The 23,811-nt window shown below is 64.0% G+C and overlaps 7 protein-coding genes across 7 annotated transcripts; 2 read left to right on the top strand and 5 right to left on the bottom strand.

Annotated features, from left to right (window-relative positions):
- Positions 1 to 3,268: 3,268 nt before the first annotated feature.
- Positions 3,269 to 3,640, top strand: EMIHUDRAFT_66170 (hypothetical protein; the record flags this gene model as incomplete). Its single annotated transcript, XM_005768622.1, has 1 exon — positions 3,269 to 3,640. One exon carries the CDS (start codon positions 3,269 to 3,271, stop codon positions 3,638 to 3,640), a length of 372 nt encoding a protein of 123 aa, XP_005768679.1.
- Positions 3,641 to 4,662: 1,022 nt separating this feature from the next.
- EMIHUDRAFT_102855 (carboxyl-terminal-processing protease) lies at positions 4,663 to 6,806 on the bottom strand (the record flags this gene model as incomplete). Its single annotated transcript, XM_005768621.1, has 6 exons — positions 4,663 to 4,865; positions 4,955 to 5,117; positions 5,313 to 5,342; positions 5,796 to 5,879; positions 6,187 to 6,222; positions 6,333 to 6,806. 6 exons carry the CDS (start codon positions 6,804 to 6,806, stop codon positions 4,663 to 4,665), a joined length of 990 nt encoding a protein of 329 aa, XP_005768678.1.
- Positions 6,807 to 7,061: 255 nt separating this feature from the next.
- On the bottom strand, positions 7,062 to 8,596 carry EMIHUDRAFT_464301 (hypothetical protein; the record flags this gene model as incomplete). The annotated part of the gene is made up of 3 exons (XM_005768620.1): positions 7,062 to 7,466; positions 7,555 to 7,986; positions 8,454 to 8,596. 3 exons carry the CDS (start codon positions 8,594 to 8,596, stop codon positions 7,334 to 7,336), a joined length of 708 nt encoding a protein of 235 aa, XP_005768677.1. The 3' UTR covers positions 7,062 to 7,333.
- A 5,581-nt stretch (positions 8,597 to 14,177) lies between these two features.
- Positions 14,178 to 14,840, bottom strand: EMIHUDRAFT_210555 (hypothetical protein; the record flags this gene model as incomplete). The annotated part of the gene is made up of 1 exon (XM_005768619.1): positions 14,178 to 14,840. One exon carries the CDS (start codon positions 14,838 to 14,840, stop codon positions 14,178 to 14,180), a length of 663 nt encoding a protein of 220 aa, XP_005768676.1.
- A 1,956-nt stretch (positions 14,841 to 16,796) lies between these two features.
- Positions 16,797 to 17,429, bottom strand: EMIHUDRAFT_102852 (hypothetical protein; the record flags this gene model as incomplete). Its single annotated transcript, XM_005768787.1, has 1 exon — positions 16,797 to 17,429. One exon carries the CDS (start codon positions 17,427 to 17,429, stop codon positions 16,797 to 16,799), a length of 633 nt encoding a protein of 210 aa, XP_005768844.1.
- A 674-nt stretch (positions 17,430 to 18,103) lies between these two features.
- On the top strand, positions 18,104 to 20,723 carry EMIHUDRAFT_102851 (hypothetical protein; the record flags this gene model as incomplete). The annotated part of the gene is made up of 4 exons (XM_005768618.1): positions 18,104 to 18,505; positions 18,582 to 19,473; positions 19,717 to 19,935; positions 20,128 to 20,723. 4 exons carry the CDS (start codon positions 18,104 to 18,106, stop codon positions 20,721 to 20,723), a joined length of 2,109 nt encoding a protein of 702 aa, XP_005768675.1.
- Positions 20,724 to 21,228: 505 nt separating this feature from the next.
- On the bottom strand, positions 21,229 to 23,680 carry EMIHUDRAFT_102850 (hypothetical protein; the record flags this gene model as incomplete). Its single annotated transcript, XM_005768617.1, has 2 exons — positions 21,229 to 23,096; positions 23,164 to 23,680. 2 exons carry the CDS (start codon positions 23,678 to 23,680, stop codon positions 21,229 to 21,231), a joined length of 2,385 nt encoding a protein of 794 aa, XP_005768674.1.
- Positions 23,681 to 23,811: the final 131 nt, after the last annotated feature.

The following is a 23,811-nucleotide window of genomic DNA, read 5'->3' as shown; positions in this document are numbered from 1 at the left end:
GCTTGCGCAGCAGACGGCGTGGGCGGCTGCGCAGGCCCCTGGCCGCGGAGGAGGAGGCTGGCCCGTCTGGCGGTGTGCTGGCGGTTGGAAGTAAGAGGGAGAGGGAGGCCTAGGGGACTCGCTTGCGATCCCGCTCCAGCCAGAGGCCGCGTGAGGCGCGTGGGACGGTGTACGCTGGGGCTTGGCCCCAAGTGCACTGGCCTCGCGTCTCGAGGGGAGGGCGGCTCGTAACAGAGGTCCTGCGGAGACAGTCGTCCTCCCCTCAACCCGACGAGAGTGGGCGGGCAGTCCCCGTGGCTGCAGTCGCGCTTCCGAGCCGACTCCGCCCCTCTCTCCACCCGGCCATTCCAACGGCCAGGCCGCTCGCTTAAGGCTGATTGGCTAGACGAGCGGCCTACCTCCAACGGGGCAGTCTGGCAACGCGTGGATCCGGCCCGCCCCGGCGGGTTACGGTTTAGCGCGACGACCGGGGGAGCTCTGATCGCCGTACTCACCGGGACGCTGGTGAGGTGACGGTGGGAGGGCACCCCCCCAGACAGCCCCTCCCGACGGGGACGCCACCACCCTCGCCCTGGGATCTACAATGCTGTCTTAAGGTCCGACAGGTTCGGCACCGGGCACCGCCTCGGTATACAAAATGCGCCTGCGGGCGGACCCTCACAGATCACAGATCACAACAAACTCTACATCATAAGCGGCGAACGAGGCACGGTCGCTCTCCACATGAGGCGCGTTGCACTTGCCAGTGCTGCCCTGGCCTTCTGTCTGCCCGCCCAATGGGTGGCAGGTGCCTCTGCATCTGTGGCATGCCTCACGGCTGCGACTGGCCGGCGCCTCGGCGCGTCAGCTCGGCTCGGCGTAGCGATAGTGGCCAGCGCAACTCGCCTGGACTCAACGCTCAGCCAGGAGCTCCCGCACGCGCTGGCGCGAGTCATGGCGCATGCAACGCGTCTGAATGCTCGCCTCGCCTTGCGCAAATGCGACCGTCCTCGCAGCCGGCAGTCTACCGCCTGCTAAAGAAGCACAGCGACGAATGCGGCACCGGCGACGCATGGCAGGCTGGTCATGACGCAGTTATAGGGTGTTGTGTGCCGTCAGAGTGACTCTCTGTGTGTCAGGGATAGTCAGGGCCGTCCACCAGAGCTCCAGTAAGCTCGGAGACACCCCATTGGCGCGGCTCGACCTCTTTGAGTCACTGCCTTCCCGGCGGTTTGGCTGTAGCGCCTCTACAACAAACTCTACAGCAAAATCGCGCTCTACATCGCTCTACATCGGACTCACATCGTCCCGCGCCGGATGTAGAGCTCTATCTACAGCTCACAGCGCTCTCCAGCGCTCTACATCTCTACAGCTCTACTACAGTGCTCTACACTCTACATCCTCTACACCCTCCCTCAGGGCCTTAGCGGAAGCGCAAGCACGCGAACAAACAAACACTGCGTATGTGCTATGTCCACGCAGCCCCCTTAGCTGTACTGCGACTGCGCCCTCCGAGAGCTCAGTCAGTCTGAGTCTCCATGCATCTCTCCTCCCACCCTCGCCCGTGTGAAGCGCGCAGCGTCAAAGGTCATAGTAGGAGGTAGCTTCTTCTCAATATCAAGGTAAAAGGTCTGTGAAAAGCAGGTATTTTCTTCTCAATAACAAGGCCTGTGAAACGAACGTGAGCTGTCGCGGCAGCCGAGAATGAATTTTCCCCATTCTTTTCTGAATCCAACATTCGTTCCCACATCCCAGCAACGGGTGATCTCGAGAAGTCGCGAGGAATAGGAATGCTCCTTGCAGGTCCTTTGGCCTCCTGCGGGACCTCCCAAGGGAGCCATGGATTAAACGAGACTAAGGCAGGCACGTTTTGGGCGGTCGGAACCCCCTCTCTGGACGCTGTTGGACGCGGTGCCCGTTGGGCAGTACACCACTGCTGGGCAGCATCTTGGAGCTCTTGCAGCAACTACGATTCGGTAGAGTCCTAGCCCACAGCCGCACACACGCTCTCACGACACTCTCCTCTTTGCTTGCGGGTTGTGGCCTCGACGCCCCGCGTTCGACCCTGATGTCTCCGCAGGCACAAGTTGTCAAAGTGGGTGTCCTACTCTTGCCCAGCATCGCGAGGTCCGCTCCCGTCTCTGCCGCCGCTAACGGCAGCGAGCTCGACACTCAGAACCTCGGCGGAGCATGGGTCAACCATGCTGCAGACGAGGACAGGGCACCACTGCCACCACCACCCAAGGGAAGCTACACCACCCAAAACGGCGACAGCTGCTACAGTGTCGCAAAAGTGGTTTGTAAGGCGACAGGAAATGACTTCTCCGCAGCCTTAATTGGTGTGGACTGCAGCCGCCTCTCCGATGCGGGCCAAGTCATAACATACCACTGCACGCCCCTCATATCCCTCGGCGGGGCAGCGAACTCGGCGCCACTGCCGGAAGAGAGGCCGAAATTGCCTCCGGTAGAAAAGGACGTGGGCGGTTGGCCAGGCGCGTCTGGCTGCTACTCTCGGGAGCACCGCTGGGTGTTCCCCTGCCCTCGAACGCAGCTGCAGGCCGAGGTGCATCCGAGCAATGTGCAGGTGCCATCGCACTACGAGATCATATGTTCCGAGGGTGGCCGGCACTGCGAGCAGCGGCTGCGAGTGCATCACAGCGCCAAGGAGATCTTCGTTGCGCACGGAGGTCACCTGCAGTAGGGTGGGGCCGGTCGCTGAGCCTGAGGCTGCGCCGAGGCTTGCCGCTCGTTCATCTTGCGAGCTCCTGTTCAGTGCCCAGAGCCAATGAGGGTACGGTACGCATTAGGGCTAGAGGATAGGGTGTATTAGGGCTAGAGGATGCGTCCATTACATCGTACGTGCGTCGGGATCGCAGACCATCCGCAGTGAAGGTGGTCGTACGTCGTACATAGCTCTCTTTTTCGTAGCAGGCTCCGCATTGGGAAGAAGGACCCGGGCGTATCTAACGTCGACATGCGGAGCGCTGCTGCATCGGTGATGCAACAAGCCCCCCCCCCCCCTCTGAGTTGCACTGCTCGCTCCGCTGTGCGCCGCCATGCAGCGGAAGAATTGTCGCGCATTGCAAGATCCGCCGGCGCCGTCCCACTAAAGCGTGGTAGCGTTCCCGGAGGAGGGGTGCTGCGCCGCTGCAGCCACGCTGGCTGTGACTGTGCCATGCAGGGAACGAGAAGTCCCGCGCCGCTGCAGTTACTGTCCTGCGGGTGAGCGCTCTCGGAGGCAACGTCTGGGGCTCCGTTCACACAAGTCTCACAACTCACACTGTTCAAAATGGTCAAGGGCGGTCGCGGTGGCTCCAAGAAGAAGGCGACGTCTCGCTCGGCGAAGGCTGGCCTCCAGTTCCCGGTTGGCCGCGTTCACCGGCACATCAAGCTCGGCCGCTACGCCTCGCGCATCGGCGCGGGCGCGCCGGTCTACCTGGCCGCCGTCCTTGAGTACATGGCGGCCGAGGTGCTGGAGCTCGCGGGCAACGCCGCGCGCGACAACAAGAAGTCGCGCATCATCCCCCGGCACATCACCCTCGCGGTGCGCAACGACGAGGAGCTCAACAAGTTCCTCGGCGGCGTGACCGTCGCGCAGGGCGGTGTCCTCCCCAACATCCACTCGGTGCTCCTGCCGAAGAAGTCCAAGAAGGACGCCTAAACCGGCCTTCTCTCCCCACAGGTGTTTCTAAACACCACCCTCCTCTGAAGAAGTGTGTGTGGATGTGTTCTTCCGCTCTCTCCCCCTCATTCGAGTATCGGAGATTCGACAGAACGTGTGTTGCATATATGCGCCGAGTGTGGTCCCCCCCGAGGGTGTTCTTGTATAGTATAGTTGGTTGCGAGTTGAAAAAAACCCATTTCGCGCCCGCAGCCAGCACCAGTACAGTACACATGCCGTTCTGGTGCCCCTCGGCTGGCCAGAGGACGACTCACAATCGGAAAGACATGACGAGGGGGCGTATAAACGGTACCGCAGCGGCCCGGGACACTAACAATGAGTTGCCGCCACTCGCCCGGCCTCCTACCCCTCGGGGTCGCCCGGAAAGTGGGCTTGCGCACCGGCGCCCCCCCCAGCACGCCGACCCGAGGTGTACCCTCCGGCCACCTGGGAGGGGCGCCAAACTCCATTTTTGGCCCATTTGGCTTCACCATGATGGATACGGAGGTGGCCAGCTCTTGGTTGTGCACCTGCGGCGCAAAGAGGAGGTGATCTCGGCGGACGACGGCCATGCCGAGAGCGGGCGCAGCGCGGAAGAGGGTGCGCAGCGCGTCGCGGCCGCGCGCTTGGGGGGGGCCCGGGGGGATGGCCAGAGCGCTCGAGGCGAGAGGGGGTGGGACACCTGCATGTCCTCGAAGCTCCCACCCGCATACGCAAGCTGAGCCGCGAACGGCGGCGAGAGAGTTTGGCAGGGTCAGCAAGGACCGCGCATGGCGAAGGACCCGTTTTTGCGCAAAAGGTGTTTTTGGCTTCCCACCGCCTCCGGCTCCGCGTGGCCCCTCATGGCCATTCATTTTTATTCGCGTCTTACGACCTCGGTCTCTCTGGCGGTGCGGGGCCGAGAGTTGCGTTCAGTTAGTGGGACAGCCCGGAGCGAGAGACGCAGACAGAGCGTTCGCGCGAGCAAAAAGGAGAGAACGCGCCACTGACACGCGCGAGACTGGGGGGAAACGATGTGCGGTCTATCTGCGCGTCCCGCACACTGGCTGCGCAATCGCGGCGCCCTTTATGTCGGCGTCGAGGAAGGACGAGCCGAGCACGTCCGACAGGAAGATGCGCTCCTCGTCGGGTGCGATCCCGCGCTCGTTGATCTCTGCGCCGGCGGGCGTCGCGTAGCTCGCGACCGTCTCGATGAGCGCGCCGCCGTCGGAGAGCCCAAAGACGCCTAGAGCGCGAGGGGCGGCCTCGCGCTGCGCGCCCTCACTGCGGCAGCGACGCGCCAGAACAGGCCCTCGCCCTGGATGATTCCCTTACCGTACGTCTTTGCGCCGACCACCTTGGCGCGGCAGTTGTCGTGCAACGCCGCCGCGAGCACCTCGGCCGAGCTCGCGGTGCGCCCATTCACCCACACCTGCAGCGGCTGCGACGCGACGGCGCCCGACTCGCGCGAGTAGAGCGGCTGCCTCGCGCCGCCCGCCTGAATCATTAATCTGTAATCATCAGTCATGACTCATAAATAGCAGCGGCTGCCTTGCGCCGCGCGTCGGTGACAAAGAGCACGAGGGGCTTCTCGCTGAAGAGGCCTGCCGAGGTCGGACGGAGCGTGGGCTTGGGGGGGGGCGGGGGGAGGGCGAGGCGAGGCGCCTGCGATCCCGATGGCGCCGTCGAGCACCCCTCCCGAGTTGCCGCGCATGTCGAGCACCTGCCATCACAGCAGCGCCGTCACAGCAGAGGTCACAGCAGAGGGGCGGCGCAAGGCCGAGCCGGGGGTCGGCCGAGAGGGAGGCGGGGCGGCGGGGCGGCTCGTGGCCGCGCGCCAGGCTAGACGCGCCGCGCGAGTTGAGCTGCTGGAGCGCCTCGAGGACGCGCGCCTTGCTCTGCGCGTTGAACTCGGACAGCTTGAGGTACCCAACCTTAGCGCCTACCGAGTCGGAGCCGGCGGGTCCCGGCGGGTCCACCTTAGCCCTCCCCCCCGGCACGCACGCAAGCGAGCTCCGCGCCGTTGTCGCGCTCGACGAGGCGGTAGCTCACCGGGTTCTTGGTCGTGGTGAACTCGCGCTGTAGTGGTGGGCTCGCCAAAGTCGGAGGCGGTGGCGGCCGAGAGGCGCGGGCGGGAGGAGGGGCGGGGGCGGGGCTGCTGGCGGCCCTCCCGCACCTGCAGCGTGAGAGCGCGCGGCTCCGCGCCCGACGAGGGGCGGCGCACCACCAGCGAGGCGACCGACCCGTCGCTCTGGATCGCCTACAGCGCCCTCCCTCTCTCGCGCGTCGGGCGACGGCGGCACTTCCCAGCCCCGCCCGCCCTCTCCCCCTCCGCCTCGAGTGCGTCGAAGGAGCTCATGCCCTTGGTGCTCTTGCCGTTGATCTCAAGCACCTACCGCCGCCGCTCGGCGTGGAGGCCCGGCCTCCGACCTCCGACCTCTCCGCGCCCCCGCACCCCGCCCTGCGGCCCGCCGCTACCCTCGCCGCCCCTCCCTCTCTCTCCCCGGCGGCGCCTCGTCCCCGTAGGCAATACCAGCTCGCTCGGCGGCCGAGCCGCCGTTTGGCACCGCGCCGACGAGCATCGCCCCCGAGTCGGAGATCACCTGTTGGGCAGAGCGTCACCTTCCGTGGCGTGGAGTCCAAGTGGAGTCCAAGTGCGTGTGAAGCAGAGAGGCGACGGCTCGCGCGCCAAGTTGATCCCGACGCCAGTCACGTCGTACTTGCCGAGCTTGGCGGTCTGCGCCGGCTTCAGCACACGCGAGAAGCGATCGCCTAGCCGCCGCACCAGAGCCTCGCTCTCGTCGAGCGCTGCCGTCTCGGAGAGCGGCGCCATCTGCTGCAGCCTCAGTCGCTCCGCCGCCAGGTCGACGCCGTTGAAGGTGCGGTCGAGAAAGTACTTGTCCAGGAGGGCCCACACCTCCTCTGCCACCGGCGACCCGGACACTGCTCGCGCCGCCGCGACTCCAACGCCCTGCTCGCTGAGCACGCCGACGTCTGCATGCACTGCTCGCAGCCCGCCCGTAGCCAGCGATGCCGCGAGCGCGCAGGTGATAGCATCCCGGCCGGCGCGCCGCAAAATGGCTGACCAAGGTCCATCACGTGCGCGCACGCCCACCAGCGGGGGCGGCAGCGGCGGCGCCACTGACGACCCCAGCAGGACGCCTGGGCTGAAGCTGGCGAGCAACATTTTTTCGGGTGTGGTACCCTACACAACCCACCTCGAGACCATAACCCCCCGCCTGCTGACAGACCCAGCCTCCCGGAGACCGGGGATGGGCGGTCAGGACCATACCCCCCCACCCTTTGGGCTGCGAGGGTACCATACCATACCACAAACAAGAAATTTTCGAGCTGCCCCTTGGTATTGTTTCGTTTCTTTCTTCTTTCTTCTTTTTAAGAAAACTTTGTTATGCCAGTTTCGTTGTTTCCCCGTTTTCCTTTACCGAAAATCTTCTTCCACTGTACTCGCTCCTGCTCGGAGGTCGGAAGCTGGGGCCCGGCCGAGGACCACGCATCACAGAAGGACAGGCCCAACTACACAGGTACACATGCGGCGCCAGCCATGGTGGCAGGCGAGGCGCCCTACAAGCTACGGGCTGGCGTGGCGCGTGGGGTTCCATGCTGCCCCGCCGGGTTTTGGCCACTTGGGGCTTGTGGGCTATTCACGATGCCGGCGCGGCGCCTCTGTAACTCTCTCTGCTCGAGGGGCTCGCGTCACCTCGGCTTGTTTGCCGCCGCGACCATGTTGCCCCAGTCGCTCCGCGTGCTCGAGAAGTCTGCGCCCGGCGCGAGAGGCACGTCATTGCCTGGCCCGAGGACGGGGTCCGACTCCTTGATGAGCTTGAAGCTGCAAAGGCGTGCGGGGGCGCGGCGGGTAGGGGGGCTGCCGGGGGCGAGGGGGCGGCGGGCGCGCTCGAGAGGGGGGAATGCCGCACGTGTGGCTGACTCCGATGATGGCGAGCAGCAAGGCGGCGACGTTGTTGAGTCCCCACGAAGAGGTGCCGTCGGGGCCGATGTAGAGGACGAGGAGGCCGACGCCGAGGTAGTACAGCCCCTTGCCGCGCTGCAGCGTCATGAACTTGAGGTAGACGTCGATCTGCTGGTACGCTGCGCTCACCATCGGCACCTTGTCGCGCACCTCGACGATAAGAACGGTGCAGCCAAAGATGATCGCGTAGAGCGATCCCACGAAGTAGACGATCTGGCCCTGAAAGATGCCGGTCAGGCCGATGATTCCCGCGAGGACCAGGAAGAGGCCGCCAAAGATAGACGTGAATTTCAGCAGCGTCGTCGCCGTCCGTGTCTTCCGCAGCTCCCACAGCCGGTCGAGGCGTGAGGGCGGCTCGTCGGCCATGGCTCCGCGATACCTACTCGCAGGGTGCCGAGATAAATCCTCGCGAGGTGGGCGACCGGCCGGCCCGTCTGAACAGCGCCTGCTGGGCAGCTTGCGGCGGTCGACTCGTTTTTTGTTTGTCGAGACGCCTCGACTTGGAATTCACTTTTCTGATGTTAGAGGGAGGTGGGTTAAGAGTGATCGTCCTTACAAGATCCTGCTCGCGCAGGTGGGGACCCTGTCCTTCCCCCCCCCTTCTTTGGTATGTCCGTTTTATTTTTTTATTGTGGGTTAAGTCTTAAGAGGGAGATGTGCGCGAGCTGCGGGACCGCGCCGGGACGACGCTAGGGACGACGGGCGGGTACTTGCGACGCGCCGCCACTTTTGGCGACTTTTGGGACGCGCCATCGACAGGCCGAGAAGCGACATATGCGATATGGCGGGCGAGGCCGTCACGGCCATGATCGTGGCTGACGACGCCGGCGACAACCACTGGCGGACCGCAGCGAGGACCGGGAGGCGGCGGCGGAGCGGGAGAGGAAGGCGAAGGTGGCGAAGCTCAACTCGCAGACGGTGAACGCGATGGAGGTGGTGCGGGCGCAGCAGGCCGCGAAGGAGCAGGGAGCCTTCGACGAGGCGGCCATCAGGGCGAACTAACGAGGTCGCGGGAGCGCCGGTGAAGGCCTCCTCCGCCATGGTCGCGAGCATCTTCAATTCTCGACGCGGGGGCAAAGATGGGCAGATGGTGCAGCGGCGCGAGCAGCGGAAGACCCAGACCGGCGCGGGCACTGCCGCGAATTCCTATTTATTAATTGCTCGGACCTTAAGACATAACACGTCCTTACTTATTATTTGCTCGAGGGTCTTCACGCATCGGAACTTCACCGATGACACCTCCTCTCTTATTTTGTAATTGTTCGATGCTCTTCACACGTCGGGACGACTGGAGTCGACTCTCAACATCATACTTACTACCCAGGAGGGTCAGACACAATCCGCCGCGGGACGAAGCGCCTGCGTTGTAGAGCGATGTAGAGGCGCTCTACAACGTGAAATCTCTACAACAAACTCTGCATGATAAGCGGCGAACGAGGCACGGTCGCTCTCCGACATCGTTGTCCGACATGAGGCGCGTTGCAAGGAAGCCTCGGTGCACAGCTCAGGGCTGGTGGATTAACGTTAACACGGTGTTGACACGTTAACGGTTAACACCACAGCCGTAGAGGTGTTAAAACGTGTTAACACCGCCCCTCGGGAGGTGTTGACCCGCCGTCTAGCATATTCACTTCACACCCGCAGCTGCGATTGCGAACATGTCCCATTCATTATTATCCCTCGTGCTCGACGCCCTCCTCAAAGTCGGCAATCGCTGCATCCACATCCTCCTCTTCCGCCTTTCGGTACTCTTGAGCGCATTCTTCAGCGGCGTCTTGCCACAGTTCTCGTACAGCTCCTCGAGCTCCACCCAGCGCGTGTCGATGAATCCAGCGTCATTGCTGTCCTCTTTGAAGGTGCCTCGCGAGAGCCGCCAGCCTGTTGCGCCGCTTCTTTGCGATGAGTTGCTCGGGCTCGCAGAAGCGCATGCCGAGCACCGCATCAATCTTGAAGCAGAATGTCGGCACGACCGCATCGTCCGCACCGCCACCTGCCAGCCGCGCCTGCCGCTGCGCCGCAGCCGCTTTCTGGCACTTGTAGCGGCAGCACATGGTGCGGTGCGCGTACTTGAGCAGACGGTGCGCGCTGCAGTTGGCGCAGTGGCCCTGGGAGTAGGGCGCGCGCGGCATTGACGCGGACCCAGGTATTTCTCGGGTATACCCGGTTTTTTGCAGGTATACCCGGGTTTTACCCGGAGCGTGTGTCAACACCGTGTTAACGGCTGTGTTAACGCTTGTTTTGGGACTGCCGTTCAACTGTGTTAACACCGACCTCTGCGCCAAGTGTTGGCACGATCTGTAGTCAGAGCTGCCCCTGAGGTGTGTTAATGTTAATCCACCAGCCCTGGCACAGCTCGGCGAGCATCGTCCGAGCTGCGTCCCTCTCGAGGGACGTCTCCCTCCGGCTCACCTTTTCGATGATAGCCGGAGCCTTCTCGTCGGCCGCTCAGCCGCACTCGTCACGGCCGGCGTGTACGAAGCCGGCGCCACGAGGCTCGATCTTGGCGCCCAGCCCAAACACACCGCGCAAGTCATGCTGCGGCTCTGGCAGCGCTGGACGGCGCCTGAGACCGACGGCTCTCGGTCCTTCGATCTTGCAAACAAGAGCCGTGGGTTGCGGGCGTCTCTCGCAAGGGCAGACAATGAGAGCAGAAGGCAGACACGTCCCGCACATGTCCCCGTTCACAGTTGAACTAATTCTCACGGCTGTTTGTACACTGTTTATTAATCGGCCGTCCGCGAGCCCCTAGCTTGCCGACGGCGAGAGAGATGCCACGAGAGGTCGCGGTGGCGTCCATCGCCAGGCTCCCTAGCTCAACCGACGACCCTTCGGGATCGACGGCCGATCGTCATATTGACGTTCCACGTGCCCGTCCACAGCTACGGACAGCATGCTAGCCCACAGCAGGCCTCGAGCAGGCCGCTCCCACCGCCGCCCGCGGCGGAGGCAAGGCGCGGCAAAGGGTGGCAAGGGCGGCGGCAAGGGCGGCGGCAAGGGTTGTGGCCGTGTGGCGCACCAGACCCGCTTTGCGCCGCCGCCCTCAACGCCCGATACTCGGTTAGTAATAGAGCCGGCTGAGCGACGGCGGCAGAGGTGCGGCCGCCGGCGACCTCACACGGCGTCGAGCGCCGTAGAGACGGCCCCGAGAGCCGCGCCGCCAGGTGTGCCCCTCGCCGGTCTCCCGCACGCTCCTGAGGGCCGAGAGGGCCGAGAGGCGGGGTCGGTGACCCGGGGGCATGGGCGGTGCGGCCCGCGCCGCGCGCGGGCGCGTGGCAGCCCGTGTCTGAGTGCCGAGATCAGGTCCGTACTTCGACGTAGTATGGGCCCCCGGGGGCCCATCCACAGCAGCGGCGAAGTGAGCATGTTTGTGGTGTTGGTGTGGCGTCTGAGACTGAGTAGCTTGGATCTGTGACTAAAGCCGGTTGTCGCCCGGCGGGCCCGCCGGCGCTGCTAGCAGCACCGTGGCGATGGCGCTAAGAGGTTCCTCTTTTCCTCGCCCCCCCCCCCGCAAGGCGCGCGATACACACGGTTACCACTGATGGATCCCCTCACCCGAATAACACACAGTGAGCGCCCCAGCGCTTCACTACGCCCTCCGCGCGAAATCGCTAGTGGTGCTTCGTGGCAGCACATTGTGCTTTGTGGCAGCGGCATGGGTGCGGTGCCCGAGACCGCAGTGTCCCCGTCTCCACTAGTTTGATTGTGCAATTGTCCATTGTGCATTGAGCCCCCCCCCCCCCCCCCCTCGCGTCGTGGTCGTCCCGGCCATGGCTTGGGCGCGACGACCACCCCAATGATGACCGTCGTTGAATGGCTGTACAACTTTGGCGTGGAACCATCACGTCAAATAAATGCTTTTATGGCGATGGGCTGCCTGCCTTTGCAAAATCCCAAACGACGGGTAAAAGCTTTGCTCATTCGCGTCGTACTCGCAGTTCTTCATAACCGACATGTATTACGTCCCATGACCCTTTAACCGAATTCGCGCTCCCCAAAACTTAGTATGAGAATACCTAATTACTCGCCTAATACTCACGCAAGTGCTACTACCGCCGGAGAAACAGCTTTCCTGCTGTCGACACTGGACCTCAAAAGCGCCCTCCGGCTCCCGCCAGCACCAGCAACCCTGCAAAATGGCCTGGGAAGCGCAACAGACCCAACTGGACCCGGTCAACGGGCCGCCCGCACCAACCTCGCCGCGAGCAGACGAGGATGGTACCTACAGCCCGACCAGCGAGATGTACGGAAACGACAGCCTGGACGGCAGCCTGCCCATGTCCATGCGAGGTGGTGTGCTCAAAGGGTCACATTCGCCCCGCTGGGCAATATCCAAGAAGGCAAAGCTCATCCTCGAGCAGATCTATCAGATGGAGCGCTTCCCCTCAGCCGAGATGAGACGGCGCCTCGCCGAGGACTTTGAGGTCGAGCCGCGCCAGGTGCAGTTCTGGTTCCAGGCGCGCGGCGGTCCCCATCCCGCAAATGACTGGGCCGCCTCGGCATCGCCCTCTGCCCGCCTTGCCATCCCCTCTCCTCCACAGCTCACACATGCCCTCCCCCGCTCGTCTCAGAACCGACGACAGCGCGACTCTCGCGCACTCAAGGCGGCCCACATCAGCAGCCCGAACGCCGACGGCAAGGGTCAGACTAGCACCGCAAACGCGGACGCGATCCTGAAGCAGCTCCAGATGATGAATCAGGCGCGCCGCTCCCTCAACATGCCGCCGGTGCCCGCCACGACGATGGTTTCCAACGGGTACATGCCGAACCAGATGTTTGTGGGAGGCATGATGCACCCGGGATTCATGCCGATGGCCGGTCAGGTGGGGGGCGCGCCCATCGGCATGGGCCAGGTGCAGGACCAGATGTCGATGGGCCTCTCAACGGTCGTGCAGCAGATGCCCTCGCAGCTTATGCCAACAATGCAGATGCAGATGCAGAACTTGCCTGCGCAAGTCGCCTCGCAGCAAATGGCGCCCGGCATGGCGTCAGCGCAGATGATAATGGCGGCGCAGAACATGCAGCAGCCGCTTACCGGACTGCAACAGCAGCAGCAGACGATGCAGGTCCAGGCGCAGGCCCAGCCGCAGCAGCCGGGAACGGTGGCGTTGGTGCAGCCACAGCTGTTGCAACAACCGCATCAGTCGCCGCCGCAGTCCCACCCGCCGCAGCCGCAGCCGCAGTCGCAGTCGCCGCCGAAGCTGCAGTCGCAGCAGTCCCAGCCGACGCTGGCACTGCAGCAGTCTCCGCCTCAGCAGCTGACGCAAGTCATCTCGTCGCCTCCACTTGCGCCGCAGGCCGCACAGGACCCGTCTCAGCAGCCGCTGCAACTGCAGCCGCCGCAGCAGCCTCCACTGCAACTGCCGCCACCACAGCCGCAATCACCGCCGCAGCTGCAGCTGCAGCTGCAGACTCAGCCACAGCCTCTCTTGGTGCAACTGAGGCCCAACCAGCCTCAACCGCAGCAGGTTGAGGCGCACACTGTGCCTCAGTCTGCTCTCAAGCTGATGGAAATGGCTCCTGGTCCTGCACCTCTCCAAGCAGTCGTGACCCTCGAGAGCTCTGCTACTGCCTCCGAAGACTATTCGAAAGATCTCGCGGCTGCTACAATGTTGGGCCTCGGCATGGCTTCTCCGCCAAGCGAGACCCCTGCAATCGCCACGATGTACCACACGCCACGCCAAGAGGAAGACCGCATCTCGGAGGTCTCGGAGAGCTCCACGTCCTCGTCGTGAGCATCTTTGAGATCTTCGGCGTGGGTTTGACCCCAGTCACGACGCTGCGCCTTTGTCTAAAGGGGCCTCGCAAACTCTACGACAGCCGACTTTTGTCTTTTGATGGGGCCAACACTAATCGACAAACCGTTGTTGTGGCGGTGTGCGCTCGATGCCAGGGCGACACCTCGGCGCTCGTGGTGAGCGATCGCGTGGAATTGCCCAGGGACATCGGACGTCACAGACCCGCGCACACACCCATGCCGTGATCTTCTTTTGGTGCCGGGGCGGGACCGGGGGTCGCATGCGCTTGAGAGAATGTTGTCGCTGGCGGTGTCCCCATGCAGGCCCTCCGCGCATCACACTCTTGTCTCTCTTGTGGTTCCAGTGTTCGTGACACGTGAGTTCTCTCTCTCTCTCTCTCTCTCTCTCTCTCTCTCTCTCTCTCTCTCTCTCTCTCTCTCTCTGACTCTCTCTCTCTCTCTCTGCGCGGAGCACACTTCGTGTCTCGCGTGCGCCTGCAGCATGGCCCCAAATCCACCAAAGTTCGAACCGTCTGGCGTCTCACTTATATTGAACACAATAGAATGCAGTGAGCATCGTTCGTCATCTCACTACATGACATGACAACAACAACAACATGACATGTCCATGTACATGTGCATGTCACTATTGAGTATTGTCTTCTCTCGCCATGCCGCACCGGCGCGTGTGTGGACTGTGTTTGTGTGTACGGGCCAAGTCACAAGTCTAAGTGTTGCACTCGAGTCTGGACACAGTCTGCAAGACGCAACCCGGGTCTGCGGCTTTGTGAACTTGCCCAGTCTGCAGTGAGGCATGCCATGGTATTCCTCATGACTTATGAATCCTCGTATGCCGCATCGAAGAAGGCGAGCTCGATGTCGACGGCGGCCAGGAAGCGAACCTCGACGGCGGCACGCTCGGCTGGAGTCATCGTCGCGGCGGCCTCGTCCAGCAGGCCGCGCAGGTACTCCACGACCGAGCCAAAGTACTCGCCGCTGTGCAGGTCGACCCACTCTCTGGACGTGAAGGGCTCTTGCACCGCGGCGGGCAGCACGCGCTCGCCCCAAGACTGGTAGCTCCACTCGGCCGCGACCAGTACCGCCAGCATCTCCGAATAGGTCGCCTTGGCGGCGTCGCGCATCAGCGCCTTGAACGCCACTGTCGGTGCCGTATCGGGCGCCGACTCACGCGCGGCGTCGTCGACGCCAAGCGCCGCGAAACTTCGCTCGAAGTAAGTGTTCTCCCGACCCGTGATGAGTGCGAGGAACTGGCAGCCCGGGATTCGGGCCGCGAGACTGGGAGCGGCAGCCACCATGCTCGACAACAAAACAACAAAGGAGTCGAGGAAGCGATGGTCTTGCACCAGATACCGAGCGAGGACGTCGCGGTCAATGGTCCCGGCCGCGAGAGCGTCGGTGAAGCGATGGTTTATGACGGCCTCCCATTTTGCGCCGGCAAGCGAGCGCAGCTCGTCGGTAAACCTCACCTGCAGACCCATCGGCGCGGCCTGGGTTCCGGCTCCTACCCAGATAGGGGGTCTGTCCCAGACCCAGCTACGGTTAGACCCTATGCAATAGGTAGGTAGGTCCGGTTTTGACCGCCCCAGAGGGCCCCGCAATAGGTAGGTAGGTGGTGGGGGGGGGGGGGGGAGCACAGTCCGACGGGGGGGCTGGAGCCTCCGTCGGAGGGCCTTCTGATCTGCGGCCTGAAGTGCTGGGTTCCAACTTCTTGCGAGGCACGGTATGGTTGCAGCTCAAGACCATACCCCCCGCCTGCTGGCAGACCTGCTTGGGGGTATGGTAGGGCTAGTCTTGGGCGGTCAGGACCATACCCCCACCCCTTTGGGCCGCTGATCGTACCATACCATAGTTAGTCCATACCCCGGAAAAGTTTGTTTCGAACCCTGTGCCTGGATTTAGGTACGTCTGACTCACGGTCGCTCTCGCTGTGAACATAGACTCGAATGAACAGAGTTCGTACACCCAACGGGGCGGTCCGGGAACGCGTGGAACCTGCCCACCTCGGTGGGGAGGTGGTTTGGCGCCGACGGACCGCCCTCTCCACCACCCTCCCCTCGGCCTCGCCCAGGGATCTACAACGCTGTCTTAAGGTCGCGACCTGTGGGCTCTGCCTGCGCTAAGCACCGGGCACCGCCTCGGTATCCAAAAATCAAAATGCGCCTGCGCACTGTGTGGAACGCGCTTGCGGATGCGCGCCCCAAAATGTCCGCCGCAAAAGGCCTCGTTCTCGCCCCTTTCCTGTACGCGTGGGTCTCAGAGGACGAATGCGCACCGGACCTTCGAGGACATCAAAGTCGGCCGCGCCCCACGGCTATCCCGCCGGCTCTCGAGTGTCGCAGCGCGACGCGCTTCACCCCTCGACTCCGCGCTGCGAGTCGATTGGGAGACGACGCTCGGCCACTGCCAACTCCACCCTGACGCGTCGCACATGCGCCGAGTGTCTCCCCCGAGGGTGTCCTTGTATAGTATAGTTGGTTGCGAGTTAAAAAAAGCCCGTTCCGCACCCGCAGCCAGCACCAGTACACATGCCGTTCTGGTGCCCCTCGGCTGGCCAGAGGACGACTCACAATGCAAAATCGGAAAGACATTACGAGGGGCCGTATAAACGGTACCGCAGCGGCCCGGGACACTAACAGTGAATTGCTGCCACTCGCCCGGCCTCCTCCCCCTCGGGGTCGCCCGGAAAGTGGGCTTGCGCACCGGCGCCCCCCCCAGCACGCCGACCCGAGGTGTACCCTCCGGCCACCTGGGAGGGGAGCGTTCTCCCTTTTTGGCCCATTGGCTTCACCATGATGGATACGGAGGTGGCCAGCCCTTGGTTGTGCACCTGCGGCGCGAAGAGGAGGTGATCTCGGCGGACGACGGCCATGCCGAGAGCGGGTGCAGCGCGGAAGAGGGTGCGCAGCGCGTCGCGGCCGCGCGCTTGGGAGCCGGGGGGATGGCCGGAGGGGGTGGGACGCCTGCATGTCCTCGAAGCTCCCATCCGCATACGCAAGCCGAGCCGCGAACGGCGGGGAGGGAGTTTTGGAGGGTCAGCCAAGGACGCGCATGGCGAGTGACAAACGAACGCAACCTGCCCCGTCGCTGGTTTCTCATCGTGCGGGCGGACCCTTACAGATCACAGATCACAGAGATCAGAGTTCGTACGCTACCGAGAGCAGCTGCGCAAAACCCGGTCGCGCGAGATCCCCTCTCGACGCGAGGAGTTTCACGCGGATAGTTAGGCTGTGGGCCTGGGGCTATGGGCTATATAGCATGGTGGGCTATACTAGGGGCTATAGCCACATATAGCTAACGTGTAACGAGAAACACAGACAGTGGAAAAACACAATAAAAGAAAACGCCGCCGCTAGCCCCCATTCTTCACGATCTTTTACTTGTTTAGAGAGACACAACAAAAGATAAAACCCGGGAGCCGGCTGCGCTCGAGCCCCCTACGTCGCCATCATGAAGTACAGGAGGAGCAGCACGAGGACTGCCAGCATCGCAATCATCACCCGCATTATCATGCGGCTCTGCCAAGCGCGCCGGCCAATCGCGGCCACCAGTTTGCGCGACCGGTCGAGCCGCTCCGCTGTGGCGCGCAATACGCCCGAGGAGTGCATCAGCGTCTGCCGTTGTGCGGCCAAGTCGCCCATGATGGCAGCGCCAATCTCCTCGGTCTCCGCCACAGTACGAGCTGCGTCGCGCAGCTTCCTCGTGCCCGCGCGCGTGCGGTCGTGCGTCGCGAGGAGCCGCGCGTGCGCCTCCTCTCTCTCGCCACGCAACGTGGCCGCCTCTTCCGGGTCGTCTCGCCCGAGCAGCTCGTCCCTTGGAAGCGACACGACCGCACGCTTGAGGTCGGCGGCGAGTGCCGCAATCTTCGCCTTGTGCGCCTTCAGTTCCTCGAGCCCGGCCGCCCGCTCCGAGCGCGGCAGCGCATTCACCTCCAGTTCAACGGCACCGAGAGCCTCACGCGCTGCCGCGAGATCCGCCTCGCAACGTGTGATCGCGGCGCGGCGCGCCGGTCCAAACTCGTCATCCAGCGCTCGCGTCTTGGCGTAGACCGCGTCGAGCTGCGCTTGCATTGTGCCCCCGAGTGGAAAAAAATGGTGAAGCGGCGCGTGCGATTTCGGGGCCCGGGGTTGTGCGTTTATGTGAAGCAACAGCGGGCGGTGAGAGAGACAGACCCACGGTCGTTGTTGGTGTACTGTTGGCAAGTCAGGACACAGAGCTCGTTGGTGCCAGCTCGTGCTCTTGGTGCCAGCTCGTGCTTGATCTGTACAATCAAGTAAAGAATTATCTGCGGGGTGCCACGGAAATTCTGAAGAAAAGGTTGCTTGCCTTCCTGGGACCCCGTGTTGCAAGTCTGACTCTCATTCGATTTCGGAGCCCGGGGTGTGCGTTTATGTGAAAACTGCTGGCCGATTGTTGAATTTCCGTGGCCGTGCCCGGCCGGTGGCCCGGCCGTCCTATCGAAATGCTCTCCCCCCCGAGGAGGCGTTGGTGGCCGTGCGTGTCGGTGGCCGTGGCCTTCTCAGGCGCTCTTCTCCTGTGTATATGTGCCTCTGTGACTCCAGCGCGGCTCCGCGAAACCTTTCTTTCGCATCAGTCATGGGAGGCTGCGCTGTGGGATGTTGCTGGGTCGGGAGCGGTGGTCAGGTCCCGCCTGTCCCGCCATACAATATTGCCATCCGTCGGAGATCTCCTCGAGGATGCCACGTACAACGCAAAGCTTGCGGCGGAGGAGGCAAACGTGCAAATGCTGCTGGATGCAGACTCTGTGGAGCAGACTCTTGACGACAGCTTGCATTGGCTGGGGCAGCTCCTCCCGACGCCACCTACGATCAACTTCCCTTGGCTGGACGAGTTGACGGCCACGGCAAAGGCGAAGAAGGACGGCGTGACTCAGTTCTACGAGTCGCGTATCGCGCAGGGATTTTACTCTGCAGCTCAGGCGGCTGGGGTGGGCGATCTCACACCGGGCGGCTTTGCGGTAAAATGGGAAGAGCTTGCCATCATTGGCGACGGCGGCGTGCGGCTCAAGGCGGTGGTGGCGTATCCCAAGGCTGGGGCGGCGGAGGCGGCACGCTTTCCGGTCGTCGTCCTCTGCAACTCGTGGGTGATGAACTGGTGGGAGTACGCTATGAAGCAGCAGGAGTGGGTGCACGGCGCCCCGCGAGGGCTGCGGCTCTGACTAGAGCCGCCCTCCGTAACATGATTACGACACGTGTCCTTAGGCGTCGGCCGGATATGTCGTCCTCATGTACGTCGCGAGAGGGTGGTGGGACTCGGAAGGGTCGGTGACGGCCGCCGGCGAACCTGAGCAGCGCGATGCTGTCCGAGTGCTCGATACGCTCGAAGCGCGCGCCGCAGATTGGGGCGCAGACACGAGCCGTATTGCGACCTGCGGCGTCTCGTATGGCGGCGGGTTGGCTGCGCTCACAGCGGCCAACGACGCGAGAGTCAAGGCCGTCATCTGCCTCTCGGCCTGGGGGAACATCCAGCGGGCGCTTGATGGACAGGCGGCCCCTAATTTGGTTTGGTACGATCCCATCACCCTAGCCCACCAGCCTCTCGGGACGTACCTAATCAAACGAGAGGGTGGTGGCGGCCGCAGGTACGAGTTTCTCAAGTTGACCGGCTCGCCGTGGCTGGGCATGGGTAACCTCGATCCCTCCGTCCCGCCCATCTTTGCTGAGATCATGGCGGGGAACCTCACCCTGCCCCTGCTCGAGTGGGCGCGATTGAGAAGCCCGGAGTCGCACCTCCACGCGCTGTGTGGTGGCGGCCGCGCCACGCCCGTCTTCCTCTCCAACAACGCGGAGGACCGGCTCTTCGCGCCTGACGGCGCATTCATCTACAGGCAAGCGCTGCAAGGTGCCGGCTGCCGCGTCGAGTTGATGCTCCACGAGGGGATCCACGCCATGGCAGAGATTCCGGGCATGCTCGGCCTCTCGGACTCGATCGCCGTCTCCTTGCCGCTCTGGGGACGCGTCTTTGCTTTCCTCCAGTACCATCTGAAGGCCCCGTCCACCGGCGTAGCCACCACCACGGCAAGCGGCGCTGCTCCCGCCGCATTCTCAAGGGTCTATCTCGACTACTACCCAACTTCCCATCCTTGCTTCGGCGGTGGCGATGATCACGCTACTCCAGAGTGCGCCGCTCTGCCGTTGTGTGAAGAGTGCGAATCGCGCTACGGTCGCCACTGCGGAGCAGGGTTCCCACGCAACTCTTGTGCCGACAGCTGCGGCTGCGGCGTGTGCGGATCGTTCGGCGGATGCAGCGCGGACATATCATGTCTTCCCCGCTCGGACCATGGCCGCTACGCTTGCCGCCTGACGCCAGCCGCCGCAGCAGTCGCCGCCGCCGTAGCTGCCAGCCGTGACATTGACATTCCCGCGGAGACGTGGCGGGCCGGCAGTCCACTGATCCCCGTCTCGTTTCAGGTCCGGGAGCCCCGTGCCTCTGTCTACACCAACAATGAGCCCAGCTATGAGGAGTTCGAGTCCTGGCCGAGTGCGCGCGTCCTGCCCACCGCGTATAAGCTCGCTGGCTCGCACCTGGTGCTTGGATTAGAGTCTGAGGCTTGCGGTAACCCAAGGGCTTGCAGCATGCCTTGCATGCCGGCGCCGCCCGGAACGCCGTGCTCCGGCTCCGAAGCCCCCGGCTGCATGGCGGTAAATATGTGCGGATGTTGCAGCGCCAGTGGCTCTTCGCCGTCGGCGCGTGGCGACCTCGACATGGCGTCTCAAATGTGGGCACGGGAGCTCGATCGTTTCACAGGCGTGGAGGTCTCGTTGATGGGCGGCAAGTGCCAGCGCCATCTCGCATTTGGCGTACAGACCGGCTTCCACGTGGGGGTGCCAGTCGTTGGGCCCTTCATCGCTGCGGGGTGGGGCAACAAAATATACTCTCGCGTGGAGGACATCAACACGACCGCCGCGGGGCTTTGGGAGTCCGAGGTGCTCGAGGCACCGCTGCGCCTGTGCGGCATCCCAAACGCGACCATCCACGTCACGCCCAGCATGAAGCGCTTCCAGCTTGCCGCGTTCCTTTTTTCCGTGGACAAGAAAGAGGGCTTGCTCGACCTGCTCACCTTTGCTGGCCGAGGCGTGTGGGAGCGAGGCGCCGACCCTGCGTGGGCGCAGCCCGGCGAGGTCAGCTGGACGTGGCAGGCGGACGCTGATGGTGGCGGACCGCTCACCGTTCGAATGCCCGCAATCTGCACGGACGTGCCTGCTGGCCGCGCGATTGGCCTTGGCCTTAGCTTGCATCACCAGACGTTCCAGCCCGCGAACGCGGACGTTGCGTTGCGCGTGGCGCTCGATTGCAACGGGGGAGACAGCGTGCTCGAGCTTCCTGTTGTGACCAGTCCATGACGGTTGGTGGAATAATCGCGTGGCCGACGAGTTCGGGCGGCGAGTTTATACTGATATCTCCTCATGAGAGATAAGAGGAGTCTATACTATGAGGAGTCATAATATTACGGATGACGCATGTAAAACGTGTGTGATTTCTTTTTGTCGGCGCCGCGGGCCGGCGGCGTGCTGTGGGGGGGAGGCGGGGAACGTGGAACGGAGAGTCGAGAGACGAGGGGGGCGGGAAAAGTGTGTGTGTTCACATGAGAGAGTGTGTTTAAAGATATATAGAGAGTGTGAGTGGGTGGGTGGATGGGTGGCAGTGGGTGTGTGTGCTCTACTAGACGGCAAAAAACACACACTCTGACGACACACACACACACATATACTGGGGGTAGGGGACCCATTCACACTGCTGTGAACAGGGGACGAACCCATACTAGGGACCCAGAGCATATGCAAAAGCTGACACACATGCCACCGACTCAATCGGCCCCGCGGTGTGCTCTCATCTGCGAGCAGATACTTACGTGCAAGCAGTACGGAATGGACCCACAATCTGCGGGAGTGACGGGCTGGTCGTGACGCGCTGTCGCAGCCCCCCGCGGTTGCTGGTCGCGCCGCCGCGCGCCATCACACCGCTCGAGAAGTTCCATAGATCGGAGCGGCCGAGCTCGTCATCCAAACCATCCTCGCGTGTCGTGTTTAGCCACTGCATCCCCTCATCACGGACCTCGTCCGCGAAGTGAACCTTCCCCGCTGCCGGCCTTCCTAGCTGAGGGGCTGGCAGCGGCATGGGTGGCGCGGTGGAAACCCGCTCTCGTGCCACGGCTTCGCGGTGGCGGTGGGCAGAGTCGACGTATTCGCGAACGGCGGCTGCCTCGGACGCCTCAGTCGTCGCAAGTTGCAGCTCCGCCTGCAGGTGAGTCAACCTTTGCGCGCCGACCTCTGTCTCGCGCCTCGCCGCCTCGACTTCTCTGCGTAGCGCGATCGCCTCCTCCTCGCAGCGGCTGCGCAGAGCACGCTCGGCCGCCAGCTCGTGTGCAAGCTGCTGGCGCTCGCGCCGCTCCTTTGCGAGCTCACGAGTCCGCCTTGAGCTCTCCTCCTGCGTCGTTGACCCAGCCGCCCTCTCATGCTCGAGCCTCAGCTCGCTGCGGGCGTGCTCCACCTGCAGGCTCTCCACCCGCCGCGAAGCCTCCGTGAGGCGCGCCTGCAGCTCGTACTGTCGTGCGGCCGCCTCCTTAGCCGCGCGGCCCGCCGCCTCCACCTCGGACGCGACCCTCTCCTCGGCCGCCTTGAGCGCCTGCGCCAGCTCCGCCTTTGCGCTGTTGAGCTTCATCAGCCGCTCGCCGTCTTGCTCCCTCAGCTGCTTGAGCTGCGAGAGCGCCTCGTCGCTCGACGCTGCCTCGAGGTGGCCCTGTAGGCTGTGCTCATTTGCCACCTGCAGACGCTCCTCCGCGCCCTTCAGGTCCGCAGTCAACCGCGCCACCTCGGCCGCTGCAGTGGATCGCTCCGCCTCGGCAACCTCAGCCGCCCTCTTTGCCACTCGCAGCGAGTCGCGCGCCTCGGCGAGCTCGCGCTCCGACGCCTGCCGCAGCGAGAGCTCGTTGGCGGCCGCGTCGCGCTCAACATTGAGTTGAGCCTCCAGCTGCTGCTGCACCCCCTCCAGCGCCTCCACCCGTGAGCCGAGCGCTACCACCCTTCGCTCCGCCTCGACGTGCCGTGCACCCTCTGTTGCAGCCGACGCAGCCGCCTCACCAGCGCGTCTGTCCGCCGCGGCGAGCCGCTCGGCCACTGCCGTAGCCGAGCGGCTGTGCTCCGCCTCCAGCTCTTGCAGCTTCCGCTGCTCTGCCTGCAGCGCACGCTCTGCCGCCCACCGTGCCTCGTCGTTGAGCTTGAGCTGCTCGAGCGTCTTGATGCTCGCACCCTCCACCCGCCGTCGCTCCTCAGTGTCTCGCGCAAGCTGCACCCTGAGCGCGTTCCGCTCGTCCTCGAGCGCTCTCGCCGTCCGCTGTGCCTCGCCCCTCTCCACCCGCTCGTGCTTCATTGCCGACTGGGCGTCGGCGAGCCCGCGCTTGGCGGCGGCCGCCGCGTCAAGGGCCGTCCTCTCCGCCTCGCGGCACGCGGAGTGCGCTCGCGACAGCTCAGCCACGTGCCTGGCCGCCGCCGCCTCGGCGACAAGCCCGTGCTCCCCTGCGGCCTGAGCTAGACCCTCGAGCTCAGCGGCGCCCGCCCCAGGGCGGGCGAGGGCCGCCAAGACATCGAGACGAGCGGCGCTGCGCCTCTCATGCTGACGGCCGGTGTCAGTAAGCGCAGCGGCCAGCTGCGCGACGTCCGCCTCGACAATCTCCCGATAGTAGGCGCCGGGGAAGAGCTGAGCCGTGGCTGCCTCGCCTGAGGAGAGTCGGTGCGGTCGGTCGGAACAATGGGAATGAGTGGTGGCGGCAGAGGAGACGGGCACCGGCGGCAACAAAGTGGCGGAGGTCGTCCAGGCTGGAGCGAGCCCACTCGAACGCCATCGTCGCGGCCTCCGCCCCCAAGAGGACGCCAGCCGAGGCGAGCACAGCCCCTTGCAACGCCAGGGCAACGTGCGGCGCCGACTCCACGAGCCTGCCAATTGCCGCACCGGCAAAGTCTCGCCTCACAGAGGCGGCGACAGCCGCACAAGCCTGCGAACGCGCACTGTCTGCGCCACTGGTGCCAGTGGGCGGCTGCCCTGCGGCAAAGCTGATTGAGCGGAGCATCCCCGCCATCCTCTCTACCGTGCTGGCACTAGCTGGCCTTTGCCGTGGCTGCGGACCGGGGGCAAACGCAGGCAGCGGCGCGGCGGCGCGATGCTCATCCACGGCCAGTTGCTGCAGCGGCATCGATCGCCCGTCCTCGTCCAGGCGGAGGATATCGGGCGTGCCTCCCTGCCGACCCGGGGTCGGGTAGCGCAGGTCAAACTCGGCTTCCAAAGAGCCCCACGGGTCCGCCATGACAACGAACGACGGTTACGCTCGATTGCGATGCAAGCCGTGAGGCACAGTTGTATCACAGCAGGCAGCCTCCAACTATTGGCAGACAGAAGGCCAGGGCAGCACTGGCAAGTGCAACGCGCCTCATGTCG

Source organism: Emiliania huxleyi (assembly GCF_000372725.1).
Source record: "Emiliania huxleyi CCMP1516 unplaced genomic scaffold EMIHUscaffold_45, whole genome shotgun sequence".
NCBI lineage: Eukaryota > Haptophyta > Isochrysidales > Noelaerhabdaceae > Emiliania > Emiliania huxleyi.
This window is presented reverse-complemented; position numbering and strand designations above follow the sequence as displayed.